At 33.7% G+C, this 17,888-nt stretch overlaps 1 protein-coding gene across 4 annotated transcripts in view; it reads right to left on the bottom strand.

The window, feature by feature from the left end:
• Positions 1-17,888, bottom strand: part of GRIK2 (glutamate ionotropic receptor kainate type subunit 2) — a 933,693-nt gene that overhangs the window by 146,138 nt on the left and 769,667 nt on the right. For 3 of the 4 annotated variants that reach the window (XM_072965660.1, XM_072965661.1, XM_072965662.1), the window contains one exon: positions 623-846. In XM_072965660.1, the coding sequence (XP_072821761.1) occupies positions 623-846 (224 nt within the window). The remainder of the gene's footprint in view (positions 1-622; positions 847-17,888) is intronic. The other variant, XM_072965663.1, reaches the window with a different exon arrangement.

The following is a 17,888-nucleotide window of genomic DNA, read 5'->3' as shown; positions in this document are numbered from 1 at the left end:
TCATAGATTTTAAAAGCCTTATAAAAATATTTTGTAATTTTTACTCAGGCATTTGAGTTTCTGATTCTATGACTGAAATATACTCTACACATCAACAAAAATCAGGCAATTTTTGTTGTGATATATTTATCTTGTGAAAAAAAGACAAATTTTATGTAGAAAATCATGGTATTCTTTTTATACTTGAAATGCTTATTTTTAATTAGTCTTGGTTTGTATTTTTAAAGCCTCCTTTCAAAGTTTACCACTTTAGTTTTTCTTATAGCTGTTTCATTAATTTAAATTAGTAAAATATATTGTTTTGTTGTCAGGTTCAAGAGAAATTTTCAAAATGAAGAAACAATTTTTATATCATAGTGATCTGAACTGTATTTAGCTTCTGCTTAATAAAAGTAAACTCTACCACACTTACAGCTTACTGACACAACCAGCATGCTTTCTGCCCCAAAAGGCATCATAGTACATTTTAATAAGTTATATGTCTCTGAAAAGTTCATTATTCTCCAGCACCCAAGGGGAAATAAAGAAAAAGAAAAGTAAAATTGATTGTGACTTTTGACAATTATTAGTTAGAAAAAGGAGGTAACAATTGCCAAAAAAATCACAAAAGTGAGCATGTTACCTGGCTATGACAAAGAGCACACAACTGACACCCAAGTAAGCCAGCAGAATATACATCCAGATATCAGGGGAGAGAGGATTCAGGAAGGAGAAGACGCCTGGGTTTGTACCATTGGGCTTGCGGTACAAAATACTTATTCCAAGTGTCATAAAGGGCTTGGAAAAGTCGATGACCTTCTCTCGAACGTAGGTAATAGCCAGTGGAGCAACTGCAAGGTCGGCTTTCTGTAGAGAGAAACATAAAAAAGGAGGAAAAATGGTTCTAAGTCACAAGAAAGTGGTAACCAAATTAAACAAAATGAAGACTTTACACTTAAGAATTGTCCCAGTAATGGTCATGTTACCATTTAAAAAAGCATTCTTCACTCTGAAATGAAGCATCTGATTTACTCTGTTACTCATTTCTGAGTCTCTAGATTAGCACATCAGCAGTTATTGCAAGTAGACACAGAAAGAAAAAAATTCCAGGATAAAAAAATGACAGAAACTGCTGCACATTCAACACCTGAATTATTATGCTATTCAACCTGCTCATAATTACTTTTAATCTAAAGTGTAAAAACAGCATCAATTATGATTTTCTAAATACTTTGGTCAAATTAATAATAATAGTAATAATAGTAGTAGTAGTAGTAGTAGTAATAATAATAATAATAACTACCTCAAAATATTTAGCTGATAATTAAGAAACATTTTTTCTGGTTTTAAAACTATAGTGTATAGTTAAAATGTTTTAGTCTTTGATTTACAATAGTCAAGACATGGAAACAACCTAAACGTTCATTGACAGATGACTGGATAAAGAAGTGGTGGTGTACACACACACACACACACACACACACACACACACACATACACACAATGGAATACTGCTCAGCCATAAAAAGGAATGAAATAATGCCATTTCATCAACATGGATGGACCTGGAGATTGTCATATTAAGTGAAGTAAGCCAGAAAGATAAAGAAAAATACCATATGATATCACCTATACATGGAATCAAAAAAAAAAAAAAAGACTTAAATGAACTCATTTACAAAACAAACAGACTTACAGACATAGAAAACAAACTTATGGTTACCAGAGGGGGTAGGGGTATGGTGGAGGGATAAATTGGGAGTTCAGGATTTGCAGATACTAAGTACTACATATAAAATACCTAAACAACAAGGTCCTACTGTATAGTACAGGGAATTATATTCAATATCTTGTAACAGTCTAGAGTGGAAAAGTATGTGAAAAGAAATATATATACATGTATGTATAACTGAATCACTATGCTGTACATCAGAAAGTAACAAACATTGTAAACTGACTATACTTCAATAAAAAAAGTTTTAGTCTACATAGTTAACATCGTGAAAATGGTCTTTTAATGTGATTGTGTTTACTGCCCCTGAGTTTTATTTCCATCTCTCTAATTTGTTTTATGTTATTTAATGAAAATCCTTGCAGCCTTGCTTAAATCGCATTAAGAAATGAGTTTTTCAATTTTCACAAAGTTGCTAATTTTCCACGGTAGCTTAAATACGTTAAACTACTAATGCTTTTCACTCACCATATTATAACCATCTGTCAGGGATGAACTTAAGCTCTAACACATTGAAAGAAATAATTATAATATTTTAAATTACAAAGGCATCTATTCCCATCTATGATGGGAAGCTATATTTCTATATTTCTTTTTATAAACATACTGAGTTTTCAGAGATTACATGAGAAATGCTCATCCTAAAAAGCTGCAGAAAGATGTACAGGAGAATGAGATTGATCTTCTACTGTTCTTGCCTCAGGGATTGTTGGGGGACTTAAGGAAGAAACTTCTCTACGAGGCTAACTTTGTTGACAGTATTATTCTGGGTATGTGTTTGTGTGCATTGGTGGTGGGGAGGGTTGGGAGATGCTCGGATAGAGAATCTCTGAGAGTAGCAATGGAAAGAGAAACACATTTCCAAAAAACCAGGAAGGAAAAACAGATCTTCAGAGTCCTGGAAGAGTACCATCATATTTCATATTTTCATATTACATAATCAAAGAATATCAATTTGACAATAATAATTGCTCATGTGTCTTAAGCATTTGCTATACAACAGGCCCGCTGCTAAGAAAGTTACATGAACTGTAACATTTAATTCTTACATAATCCTCTATTATTCCCATTTTTAGATAAGGAAACTGAAACCATAAAAGTGAAAAACGTGTTCATTGTCATACGGTTAATTGAACACTGGAACCAAAGAGATAACTAAGCTTTTGAAATCAATACCTAGAACTAACCATGACGTTCATCTCAGAAAATAGAAATGGAAGCATGGAGACATTATTCATTCTTTCTTTCTTTCTTTCTTTCATTCATTCAGTTATGAAAGAGTCTACAGAGATAGAAAGGGAAATACAGAAGCAAGGGCAGGAGTTAATAGATTATAGTCAGAATTTAGAGGGTCAGGTGCAGAGTTCAGGCGGACTATTTTCCATAGGGAGATAGCACTTCGTCTAAGACAGAAGAAAAGGAAATAAAGATGGTTTGAAAAAGTAAACAAGTTTGTTAGAGAAAGAAATTGATAATTTAAGAAACGAGGTTTACAGGTAAAAAAAAAAAAAAGAACACCATAAAGTGGTGATTTGTCCCTGTTTTGATGATTGAATATTCAGCACAGTTTATCATGTGCCACTTAACTTTGTAACCTCCCTCCTCCTAGGCACATGGAAAGTAAAATTTTACCACATATAAAACATGTAAGTGAACATGCTTAAATATGTTTTAATTCATAATATATATCAACCAAAGTTAGGAAACAACTGAAATAACATATATTAAAACAAAACCACTACATAATTGAAAAAAGTTGTTCTTATAGGCATATATTAGTAGGATTGACTAGACCTACATCAAATTTCAAAATTTACTTAGCATTGCCTAAAAAATTCTCTATTCCAAATATTAAAGGGAAAAAGAAAATTAAAAAATTACATAATATGTTTTCAATTATAAAAGAAACTAGTCATTTGAAACAAAAGGTATAAACACTTTAAAATATTTAATTTTTAAAAAATGGACACACTGTGATGCATCCATACAATGGAATGCTATTCAGCAGCAAAAAGAAATGAGCTGTTAAGCCATGAAAAGACACAGAAGAACCTTAAATGCACATTGCTAAGTGAAAGATGCCAGTCTGTAAAGGCTACCTACTGTATAATTCCAAATATATGATATTCTGGAGAAGGCAAAACTATGACAGTATAAAGATCAGTGATTGCCAAGGGTTCAGGAGAAAGAGAGTGATGAATAGGTAGAACACAGAACATTTTTAGGGCAGTGAAGCTATTTTGTATGACACTGTAATGAGGGCTACATGACACTATGCATTTATCAAAATCCACAAAACTAGAAAACACAAGAGTGATTCTTAATGTAAACTATGGACTTTAGCTGATAATAATGTATCAGTGATGGTTTCATCAACTGTAACAAATGTACTACATTAGAATCTGTTAATAATAAGGGAAATTGTGGGGAGAGTGGGTAGGACAGGAGAAGGCATATGGAAACTACTTTCTGTACAACTTTATCATAAAACTAAAACTGTTTTTTTAAGTATATTAATTATTTGTAATAACATCAGGTTTTTTAAACCATATCCTCAGTTAGTAGAATTAAATGTGTTATGTTGATTGACTAATTGACTAGATTATCTATTAACAGTAAAGTACACAAAACATATCAAACATCAGTTGTCAAAAAGAAGTAGTATCTAATTGCACATCAAATACATTTTTAAAATCAATTTTAAAAATGAGGCGTCAGCGCTATCTTGCAATAATAAAGATGAACATTTATTTATACACAATAGCCTTATCTATGAATAAGACCTAACTTCATTACAAGTCTATTAATAATATAATAATTTTGGAATCTAATCACGATGTTATTAAATGTTTATAATGGTAGATGTAGTATTTTCGGATCAAATATCATGCTATTCAAGACTGAGCATTTGGAGAAGAGAGCTTGATGGTAAAACTGAATAATCCTAGAACTTTTTATCTCTGTAGATAGAGGTTAATATCATTTAATGAAAATGGATTTAGTAAATTGATTTTTTTATTTTAAAGAAGAAAGTAGTCCTGCATTAGAAACAGCCAGTGGTCAAAACAGATTGAAAAAAACCTATTTCATCAAAAGAAAAATAAATAAGTAAATTGTTATGTGCTATATGAATAGTGTGCTCACTTCTGCGGGACTGGGTCAGAGAGGAATTTACCGAACAATTATACTTGCGTTGCAGCTTGAAGAAAGAGTCTGAGATGACAAAGGCCTGAATGGGGAGGGTAGGAGCAACAAGAGAAAGGAATATCTTGGCAGTAACTAGCATCAAATGTGTACACGGTGAGCCAAGACTGTGTTGTAATCTTTGCCCATAATACTTCCATTAATTCTCACAACAGCTCTACCAAATTTGTAGTGGGATTTTCTTTCTACGATGCAAAAACCAGAATTGTGAGAGTTTAAGGAAAGTATGACTTAACCATATTCATCTCCCACCATTTTTCTATACAATCATTCAAATGCATTATAACTAATTCTTATGCCCTACTGTTTCTATATTCCCCTGCTACAGATGATCTTCCCTTTTCTGCACTATACAAATTCCATAAGACACATCTCTAATTCTTTTCCTCCAGTGCAGCCTTCCCTGAACATTCTATATACATTAATTTCTCTTAAGCAAAGTACTATGCACTTATAAACTTAATCATGTAATTTAACACATAACAATACTTTACGTTGTTATTTCTGATTTTTCCCGTGTAAGTCACCTAATATGATAGAGTTCTGAATGTATGTACTGTTGCAATTGTATTGTCCCTGTTCTTAGGAGCGTATGGGCACTTTGAAGCCTGCTGGCATTTCCTTCAATCAAAGCACACAGCACTGAACTGAGAGAATGGTAAAGTATCCCTCCCCGGAAATTGCACAAAGATACCTAGGCATCACCTATCTTATTAATTTAATAAGTATTAATTTACTATTCTATCATTCTATGTGAAACTCTTACAAATTGTCTTTAGCCCCATGATCATAATCAACCTAACATCTCTCAGGTATCAGACAAAATCTGACACCAAAGAATCGCTTAGTAAATGCTGAATACAGTTTCAATATAACTAACTAAAATGTTCAAAGAAAATTAAAAGAAACTTAAATTTAAACTTTTTTCTAATCTTGCTCTAGAAATAAGATTTATTTGTACATTAATATAATTTCTAGTGAGCTAAACATCTAGGGAGAACTGAATAATTCTTTTTATGGAGTTATATAGCTAATAGCAGTCCTTTGATTAAAGTCTCATTAAAGATTAAAGAACAATGGTAAAATTTATTGGTCTAATTTCTAATTCCTTAATACAAAAATTAGATAACAAAGCATATCTTTTTGAATGGCACAGTGACTCCAAATTTGATCACGTTGAGGAAACCTTCCTTATTAAGTCCCTGGAGTCAAAGTACATAATGATGTTATGTTATAATGTGTGATCTGGTCAGTGAGACATCTTATGCATACTTCTGAAAGCTCTTGCAATCTAACAAAGAAAAACCAGTTCTAAACATTGTTTTCTTTTCTATAATGTTGTGAAATGCTTAGTAAATGGGTAAAATAATTAAACAGTAAGTGCATATGGGTAAACTGGAATATTTTCACTGATTTAGTTAAGAAATGTAAGCTAGCTAATTATGCTTATTAATTATAGTGTCACTTATAAGTGATAGCACTCTTTCCTAAATTCTTCACAACATACAATGTGAACAAATGCTTTGCCCCTGCATACACTTTCAGGGAAACATGGTTCCCCTCTGTATACACAGTGTACGACCTCCACCACTGTCCTCCTAGTCACACTACCTGGACTCTTGTGGCGACCTCTTAATTGGTCCCCTGTTTTCATTCTTGCCTAGTGTTCTTCATCCAGACACCAGAAAGTTCTTTTTAAAGCACATACCAGATTATCACTTCTTGCTCAGAATCTTCTATTGATTTCCAGCACACATAGAAAAAAATCTAATGTCAGCCTACAAAGCACTGCAAGAGGTGGCCCAGCTTATCAATACTGATCCCAATCACCCTTCTGGCCCTAGTTGGATTACTCTTTCTCCAACAAGTCTGGCTCCCTTGCTAATCTCCAAACGTGGGCACACATTCTTGTTCTCAAGGCCATTCTACTCACCATTCCTTCTACCTGGAAAGCTTGCCCCTCATACTTCTACATAGTTTATTCTCTTACTTCATTATGTGTCTGTTCAGATGTCAGTCACCCAAAGGGATCTTTCCTGACTACTCATTCCATCACTTTTATCTTTTACCACATTTTCATTTCCTTCATAAAACTTATCATGACCTGAAATTGTCACTTGTTGTCAGCATTCTTCCAATAAAACAGAAGTCCCTTTTGAGTGAGGAGTTTCTCTATTTGGTCCAATTTTATATCTGCAGTGCCTAGTACAGTACCTGGAAAATAGTAGTCATTAATAAATACTTTTAAATGAATGAGTGAGTGGATAAAACTATCACTATTACTAATTCTACCCCCGGGATTCCCTAACTTTCTCTACAGAAGAGTATTCTTGAGGTTTATATTTTCAATGATTTTTTCTCCTAAAAAGCTTTTTTTAGATTGGCTTTGCCTCATTTTTATTGTAAAGACCACATAGTAATAAAGATAAGAATATTTAGGAAAAACACTCTTTTCCTTCATCTCTCCCATCATCCCAACCTCAGTCCACTGATGCTTTCAGGTCTCTGTCTCTGGCAGAGTGAGACATGCTGGGTCATGTGGTTAATATTGGGTCATATAAGAGGAAGAAGAAGTTAAAAAAGTAAGACTTTTTTATGTGTATGATTTCTACTTTTGATGTAACTGAAATAATAAATTACTAAAAGTTTCCATATTTAACAAGTCTGTGATAAGCTGGGCTTTAGTTATTATAATTGACAAGAAATCACGTCAAGCCATGGTCAGTACTCACTGGGTTGTATTTAAGGAAAAACTTTGATGGCCTTAAAGTTACATACATTTCATATATGTGAAAAGCCAAACTTTGAACTTCCATTAACTATATATATATATATATATATATAGTATACTGTACATAGCATAAGATCTATTTGAATGTTTACAAAAATACAAGCTTATATTTGAAAAATATGCCCTTAGTTGGCTTTTCCCCAAACCAAGTAGTAACCACATTATACATAGCGGAAAGTAAGGTAGTCAATCAAGTTATCACATAAGGTTTCTTTCACTTATAGGACTTGAATAGGGACAATTAAGAAAGAATTAAACACAAACAGTAGTAGATTCGACTGCTGCCTCGGCAGCTGTCACTTTATTAATGCTTCAGTAAGCCTGCTGGTAATTTCAAATGATACTGACTAAATCTACCAACCTTGTCACCAATGACAGAATAAAAAATGAACTTCTCAACTGGTAATTCTTCAGAAGAGCCATGGATTCAAAACACTGATTTTTTTTTTTTTTTGGTAGTGGGGCATGGTTAATTATTTTAATTTTGTTTGTTTTGTGTCATTCTCATCCAGATCTGATTTCACTGTAAGTTCTCAACTGGATGGTTTATAAATATTACTATTCCTGTACTAGAATTATTACAATATCTCTTCTTCTGTCACTGCAATGTTTCCATAAGATTTATTTGTTCTTTAATGCACTAATTGAGTTAGTTTAGCCACCTAGGAAAAAAATACATACACAGAAACTGAGGAATTTTTTTTTTCACATTGATAACTTCAAGAAAACTAAACTTCTAGTAAAAACAATTGGAAATCATACATATTAATACTCCAAAGTGGAATTTAGTATATTTGTTATTCATGAGCAAAGCACTGAATGATGGTGTCCCTGAGATTTTCTTTCTGGATGTTTGATATTACAGACTTCCTGATTTTAAAATAATTAATATCTTTTAAAATTATAATTTAACTAAAAATATTTTACTATGCTAAAGATAATAACCTAAAGAGGAATAATATTCTAATACTTTCTACAACTCTAATGTTTAAACACACATTAAAACAAAACAAGGGGAAAGTCCACAATATTACTCAATGTTATTATATATTTATCAAGCAAGTACTTGGAAAGAAAGGGATGTGTTGAATGGATTCTTTGACACAAATTTATATGAAAGTTTCACAACAGAAAACTAGAAACAACTCAAAACGCTATTTAAAATCTCAGGCTATTCCTACAAAACATTCACGCAATTCATTGTTACTGATTTAAGCTATTTTTCACCTATGTATTTTCAGCTAAACCTTTTTTATTTCCTGGTCTAAATGCTCTGGGAACACAACCAGTGGACCAAGAAACAACTACTAGCACTAGAATGGATGACTATGAACTACAAGGAACCTCCTTAATGGAACTGTGAATTTACCATTCTGCTTTAGTAAACCATTCTTCTGTGGACAATGGATTAAGCACAGTGAATTTCTAGGATCAATTTAAAAATAATAGATACCTTGTAAGAGTTACAAATAATCAATGCCATTAAGTTTTCCGTTATAATCAGTTTATGTTAAAGCTGGAAATTACTTAGTTTAGAATAAATTTAGAATTAATATATTTAGAATATTCATCACAATAAGAAACATTCCTTCACAAAGGTTTATGAAAATTTAAGTAGTACCAGGGCCTGGGCAAAGTTTAGGATACAAAGGTGCTTATGACAGTCTTATTTCTCAGGTGACAGCAGCACCGGGAAGACTAACATGGAAACAGATACAGGGAAAGACCTAATAATCACATCAGGTAAGGTATGCACAAGGTACAGTGTGCTATGCTTTTACTGGCCTGTCCAATGCTTATTCTAATGGGTTAATGTAAGAAGATATTCATTATTAGAATGTACATTAATTCTTCAACATCTGGAGTTGAAATGGGACCACTACATAAAGGCTCCCTAGGTGGTAATAGAAAAGAAAGTTTTTAATCACTGGATTAAAAACAACAACGACTGTGCTGAGGAGGTTAAAAATGTTAAAAGTGATCTTTAAAGTGGTTCATTCTTCAACATGAGAGGGAATGAGACGAGTGGAAAGGTAGTTGACATTGTAAATCATAAATAAACCTATTCTATCCCTTTTTCCAACTAAAAATGCAAATAAACACTAAGTAATTTTTCTATATAGCCTCATTATCATACTTAAATGATTTTAGACTCATTTAAATATTGTAGAGAACAAGTTATAACAAGATCTTCTGTATATTTGCCAACAGAACAAGGATAACATTTAGCTACATACAACATATCTCTCCCAGGATTTGTTCTACAAATTCATTTATATCATATGCTGAATTACTAAACTAACTTATTTTGAACAGGTCAAGTCTAAAACATAAATTTACTTAACTCCTTACATTCAAAAGTCTGTATCATATGCTTATACTTACAACAAATACAAAGTACATATTAGTATTCGTTAAACAGTGTTAAAATTTTGGTTCCTCTCTTTCAGTGATAAATACTGAAATATATGTACATGACATGATATGTAATCTAGAATTTGCTTCAAAACAATACAGATGGCAAGCAAATTTGTGGCAGTAGAGATTAAATGAAATTAGATAGACATGAGTTTTTAATCCATGAGGATTGGTGATAGGTACATGAAATTTCACTTTACTTTTCTATTTGCATGTGTTTGAAAAGTTCCACAATATATAGAAGTTGTATAGAATCAACAATAAAAATAAATTAGCAAAATGTTGATAATGTTCCTTTTAGTAGAATTTAGTTGTTTTTTGTATTATTTCTAAATTTTATAATTTTTATTCACTGAATATATATTCTATTTTTATTCCAGTAAGAAAGAATAATATATGTCATTTAAATATATATGTATTCTACCTTGAAAACCTTCACTAATCAAATGAAACACAATTCTAAGCAATCAGCGAAATCTGTAGAATTTTTGTGGTCGTTTTATTTAAGAATGAGGAAAAAAAAAGAAAATGTCAAGATCAAAATGCACATATAAAAAATTTCATTTGACCTAACCATGTAGATTAACTTCAGTACAAATACAGCTCTTTCTTGAAAATAAATAAACTATTTTTAAAGTATGAAATGAGTAAATTGTTAAAAGACTGTTATACTTTAATTTTAATTTCTGAAAAGTAGTCACTATATTTTGTATTTTAAGGGTAATGAAAAATAAGATCCCCTTTTAAAAATATTTTAGCCTGAGCAATTCAGATGAGCCTCTGATATCCAATATTAAATAACATGTTGAAGAAAATGCTTCTATATTACAAGGCTACTGATATCTTTTTACATGTCCATGTAGTTTTTCCAGGATTAAGAGGAGACAATAGTCAATCTGATTATCCCTCTGTACATGTAAAAACAAAGACTCGGAACACAGACTAAATTATAAAAATATTAAATATCTATGACTTCAGAAGGTAATTACTATTCCTTCACTGGTTTAAAAGTTCACATCAATATATCTCATAGAGAGTTAAAATAAACTTCTATTTTCTCATGTGTGAAACAATATGACAGGATCTATCCATCAGTATTTACTGGTAGACTAGGCAGGGTGGGAATGGAAAGATAATTCAACATGATCCGTCCCAGAGCTTATATAAGATTCCTTGAAGCAAGAAATATCCAGAGGAACGATAGAAAACACAATGAATTGTATGAGGAAAAGATCAATGGAGTTGTTAGGAGAAGATTCATGGAATAACTTTGAGATTTAAACTATGAGCAAGAAAGACCAACATAGCAATTAATAAGAATAGATTCTGAATTTATTTGTGACCCAAACTTTCTAATCAGCAGCCAGAATTTGTTTCCGTGGTTGGTGGCCACAGAGAAGGGTATATTTAATCTACCAGAATGTAGCTTTCCAAAGGGCAGACTAAAACCTAGGGCACTGACAGTAGCTGGAGTTATGAGAATGGCCTTGATTTCTGCCCACTAGGAAGAATGATCAGGCCCAGTCTGGGTTCTGTGCAGCTAGCACTGATATTGAATAGCCACAGGAGCCCAGTGAACAACATTACGTTTCCACTTGTCGGTGAACCAAGCCTAGGCATTTAGAAGAACGTCTATAAATCTAGGACCCTGGTTAGTCAAAAGCTATTTTAAGCTGCGAAGTGGAGGATAAAATTTCCCCCACAGGGATAGTTACCTCATTTCATATAAAGCCAAGTTGTCACTGCTGCCTGGCTGGATGAGTTCTTGAATATACCATTTCCACTGATAACTGAAACTTTTAGGGCCTTCCCATATTGTTAGTTATTAAAGTCTAAGTTGGCCAACCTCAAAATAGGACACTCAGGCCATGGAGACGCAAGGTTTCTGTGGATCAGGCATTCAGTTTTAGTGAGGGTCTAGTTGAAAACAAATAGCAGCTTTTAGAAAGGTGTAGATGGTAGCTGTGTCTAGAAGGTGATGAGTCCAGAACTCTGAGAAAAAATTTCAGGCACACGACATCAAGGGGCAAAGGCATCAGCCATTGAGACTTACAGTTCAAAGCGGTCACTAGAATCATGGGATTCCAAAGATACTAGGACTTTTCTACATGCAACCTTTTATGATTGAGAAGATTCCCTCTGGGCCTTAAGAAATGACACATTATAGATGAACTCCTTCTATTACATACAGATGTAGAAGCAACAATTACAGTACACTGAATTGGCCAAAAGGGTCTTAACGTAAGGTCACAGTAGATTGTTTCCTCTTTGTGGATCTTGACTAAAATTGATCAGCAGAATGCAGATGATCCATGACACCAATGAGACTAGGTAGAATGGTGCCTTGGTCTTCTGTATCCAACAAAGCAATACAAGTTTCTTACATAACCAAAGTTCTCTAATATCCATGGATGGATATTTCTGGTCTTGGGTCCCTCTTGGAAACAGGAAGACTCCAGCCCAGTCTCTACTAATATTTGTCCATAAATAAGCTGAGATTGGGATACAGGTGTAAGAAGGCTCAAGGAGAGTGGAGGAAGGGAGCAGCTCTATACCAGCAACAAGACTCATTTAGCTTCAGTTTTGAACAATGTGGTGGTTATCTGCCAGTCATTCAAAGTCCCCATATTTTGGGCCAATCCAGTGCTCTGTCTTAGATGGCAAGATCTTTAGTCTGAAATGATCTATTTCACTTCTGGAGGCCCCTTAATTAAGCAGCCACAGCCACATTACCTTTCAGCTGGAACTGTGGGACTTCCTGCATCATTTTCATGATATTGTACCTTCTTCTACCTACCCACTTCACCATTTGGACGGTATACCTCAATACTACCTCTTGCTACTTAACATTCATTGACAGCAAGGTAGTTAGGGTGCCTTAATCTGTTCTCCTGCCCACCACTTGGATGAGGATTATTTCCTAGGTCCCAGGAATTGTTCTCATATCATCAAACCCAGCTCACAGAGCACTTGACCTTGATCTTCCAGAAACCCATGTCTCTATCCATATCTCATTCTCATTGACTATTTGCGAGAAGTTCTTATAGTCCATATACTTAAATTCCTTTGTCAAATACAAGCATTGGAAATCAGTCTGTTGCTTGCCTTTTAATGGTGTTTTTGTTGTTGTTGTTCTCTCTGTATTGTTCACAGTTAGGTCAATTTATTTATTTATTTAACCTAGCCTCTCTTACTCAGAGTACATTTTTGATTTAGTGATACACATTTTACCAAAATTCCAGCAAATCCTCAGCTACTATCTTTCAAATATTGCTTCTTTGCAATTCTTTCTATTGTCTTCTTTTGGAACTCCTACTAGATATATGTTCGTGTTTCTCACTCATCCTCTGTGTCCCTTAGCTCTTCTTTCATAAATTGTATTTTCTTGTTTTTCTGTGTTAGGTGCTGATTAAATTAATCAGTATTTTTAAGTTGCTCTATTTTTGCGTTCAATGTACCTTGTCTATCGAGTTTTTAAAATTATACCTTTTAATACTTTTTAACTTTCATTATTTCATTATTTTTCATATTGTCATATAAATTTTTTTACAAAAAGTTATTTTTGTAGACACTTCATAGAATTTTTAAAGATATTTTGCCTTTAGCTTTTATTTTACAGTTTTTGTCAGATAGTTCTACAAAATGTACCTCATAAGGATAAAATTCATGTTCAATTATGTTTTTTCAATATGAGCTTACATTTTTTTGTTATTTTTATCGATTTCATTCCATATCTCATCCACTCAAATATCTTTACAGATCCCTTTCTAGTGGTTCTATTATTTCTTTCACTCTGTGACCCCTCTCTTGTCTTCCAATCCATATCAATGTTTTATAAAGGTGATATCAGGTTCACATTCTCTAGTGATATTGGTGGTATTTTTTATGTAGTTTCAAAATAATTAGGTAACTTGATGGAGTTCTTAGTTATCTGACTAAATCTGTGCCTTTCTGTTTTCATAGGACAACTTTCAAATAAGCCAAAGCTCAGGGCACCAGTATTTTCATGCTGCTTTCACAAGTAAGGAAGCCACATCCAATGCGCTGGTTTCAAGCAGCAAGCATGACTTCAGAATTAGATTTCACATAGAGCACTTTTAATCCGTGGATAATTCTAGACCAACATACCCTACTTATGGAAGCTGGATAGCTTTAGTCAGGCTTACTCTGTTTTTTTTTTTTTAAACATTTTTTATTTATTTATAATCATTTTACAATGTTGTGTCAAATTCCAGTGTTCAGCACAATTTTTCAGTCATTTATGGACATATACACACCCATTGTCACATTTTTTCTCTGTGATTTATCATAACATTTTGTGTATATTTCCCTGTGCTATACAGTGTAATCTTGTTTATCTATTCTACAATTTTGAAATCCCAGTCTACCCCTTCCCACCCTCTGCCCCCCTGGTAACCACAAGTCTGTATTCTCTGTCCATGACTCTGTTTATTTTGATTGGGTTTTTGTTATGAGTAGTAATCAAAAAGGATTCTGTCAAAGCTAGACGTTTCTACATCATCTTGACAAGAAATGAAGCAGTAGGGTTCTTTTTCCTAAGTTTATTATACTATGCACTCTTTCTAGCAGCACTTAAAAGTCCAAGGACGAAAAGATAGCCCATAGTAACCTCAGAAAGGCAACTGGAAAATGAGGAGAGTTTTATGGAAGCCAGCAGAAAAGAATGCTTCAGAGTAGTAAGCTAAGCAAATAACTTCTTCCACATCAAATACGATAAAGCTTGATAAATATCCACTGGAGTTAGCAACTTGGAGACAGTAATAAGAGTAATTTTTATGACATGTTAGTTTAAAAAGAATCATGGGTGGGATGTGAAATAGCTAGTGCAAACTATTAAAGAAGAAAGGTAAAGAAGATAAGGGAGTTTGTCTCAGAGGGGAAACGGAAACACTGGGTGACAGATAAAAGGGATTTTTTTTTAAATGAGAAATCATAATCTTTTAAAAATACATTGGAAATTGATCAGAAGAGAAAGGCCTAGATTTCTAAAGCTAAGAAAGAAAGACATGGGTCTAAAAATTCCTGAACAGAAAAGCTAGAATGGAAAAGAAAGATGAAAAGAACATCCTTAAGCAGGACCAATTTCTCCATCAAACCTAGAAGAGAAGAGAACAGCTAAAGAAGCAGTGCTTGTAAATTTGATGGTGGTGGAGGGTTGAGGTAGGACATTTTTATCTAGTAGTTTCTTGGAAGCAGGAGACCAGGTTTTCTACTGTAAGTTGAAGAGGGACTGGTAGACTTGAGTAAGTAGAAAGAAACTTTAAAAGCCGTGTGTAGAATGTAAGAAAGTGTGGTGACTGGAAAAAGTTTGTAGCAGCAGTGGCAGTGTTGACAGCTCATTTTGAGATTACTGCCAGTTTATAGTTGTTCCATTCTTCACAATAGGTTGATTTTCTCCATTTGAGTTTATTCTTTTAAGTCAGGCACAGTGAAGAAGACAATGACATAAATACAGGGTCAAGTTTTGAGGAGGTGAATGCTTTAAAGCAACAAAGGAAAAAAATTCGTATTAGAAGAAAATATTTGTAACAATAAACCACAGAAACTAAGGTCGATACGGAGAAATGTGAGGAGAAGAGAGAACTAATATATGGAAAATAAACAGATGATTAATCAACTCATAGGTTTGATAGGGTAAAACATGAGTGTAGTGGTGTCAAATACATTTATAAGCAAGAAGGAAAGGAATCGAATTTCTGAGTTCTTGATCTAAGAGTTAGTGTACATTGGCTCACAATAATGATTATGATCCAATTATAGGCATATTTAAGACTAATGTAGTTAAAGGTCTCCTGGAAATGGACAACTCAAGAAGCTTAGAGTCCATGGTGATGAATGGACCTTCTGTAAGGACAATGAATTGATCTAGAATCATAAAATCAACCATCTTAAAGTGAAAGGCTAGGATCCAGTTATTGAAGCCAACAGTGATGAGTAACTGTGATTAAGATGATTAAAAAGTGAGTAGAAGATAACTCAAAAAAGAGAAGGAATGGTATATCCAGAGACATGTGCCACAAAGAAGCATGGCTTTTCTGGAGCTTAGAGAATTCAAGAACTGGAAACAGCAATGGAGAATATGGTATTGGGGGGTATTCAGTTAGATTCCAGCTTGTCTTTTTCTGAGCACATAGTAGACTGTACTCTTTTCCTCCCATGAAGTTGATCACAGCCATATGATTTACTTTGGTCAATGGAATACAAATAGAAGTGATGTGCTTTCATTTCTAAGAAGAAACTTTTAAGAGACAGTGTCCAGTTCACCACGTTCCCTCTCTTTCCTTGATGTGACAATCAGCAGTGTTCACGTGGTTGTGGCTCCATCAGTTTGGGTTCTAGTGAGAGAATATGGAGCAGAGCCCTCAGCTGGGCTTTAATCTGTAATATAAGGGGGAGTGAGAGAACAATTTCTCTAGGGATAAACTACTAAGACATTTGAGTTTAGCTAGTGCTGCCTACGGCAGGCAGCCTCTTGGATCTGACCCAGCCTTTTGAGATAAGTGGGGTGAGACAGAGTAGCCATCACTGACAGGGTTACAGAGAGCAATTTCAGCAGCAGAGGGGCCAAACCAGGTAGGAAACAATCAATCAATGAAGAGAATGGAAATGAAGGAAGATTATTAACGATGGAGAGGATGGAGATCCAGAGAGTAAAATAAATGGCTCATAAGAAAGGGACAAAGTGGTAACATGGGTCAGAGCAAAGTCAACAGAGCTCAGCACACTCTAGAAACAAAAATACAGGAAAAATTAAACAGATCAGTCTTAGAATTTTTATAATGTCTGATAATAATAAATTTGTGAGGTATATTTCGTTAAGATTAAAGAATCTTTTCATGTTTAAAAACTGCACGACTGGAGATACAAATTGCAATTTTCCATTGCTTTCCACTAAATCCTGACACACACTGATATTTTCGGGGCATGGGATCAGGTGTCAACCCTCCCCTCCTCCTCCTCTTTAGTCTCAAGTGTATTAGGCTAAGTAGGAAAAAAACTGTCATTGGGATGGCCCCGTCCCTAAATTCCAGAGGGAATGCAGACTTTTCCTTATTTGTTTATTCTTCTGACATTTTAAATACAAGTAGGGTGAGTGGAAGAGGCAGTGAGATGCTTGAGTTTATGTTTTCATTCATTTCAGATAATTGCTATTATTTCTACTAGGAAAAAAAATACTAATGACAGCTAACACTTACTGAAAGCATATCATATACTTGGCATTATTCTAAGCACTTGATAGGTGTCATGTCATTTAATCTTTAGCATGAAGTGCATACTTTTGTCAATACTCTTTTTTAGGTTAAAAAAAAGTGAGGCTCAAGGACTTAGGCAAGTTGCCTGAAATCATTTTTCCGATAATGAATGGAGAGGGATTTGGAAACCTGACTGACTGGAAAGTTATTCTACAAGTTATAAATTTAAAGTTTTTTTTAATACCAAAATATATTTGATGGACTGATTATCTTTCAACATAGAATGAAAATGTACTAAGGGATAATGAATTGAGGGATAGATTTCTGTCAGGATAGCAAATGAAGCCGTGATCAAATCTCCACTAAATTATCCAGGTTGATATTGACATTTAAACAAGGAATTGTCCTTGACAACACACTGACTCTTAATTCATTCAAACAATACCTGCTTTTCACTCAGATGTTTTTATCCCTTTAAAACTGTTTTAGTATACATATACATATATGTCTATCATTTATCCATATTAATAAACATATGTGCCCTGTGTAT

Source organism: Vicugna pacos, chromosome 8 (assembly GCF_048564905.1).
Source record: "Vicugna pacos chromosome 8, VicPac4, whole genome shotgun sequence".
Taxonomy (NCBI): Eukaryota; Metazoa; Chordata; class Mammalia; order Artiodactyla; family Camelidae; genus Vicugna; species Vicugna pacos.
This window is presented reverse-complemented; position numbering and strand designations above follow the sequence as displayed.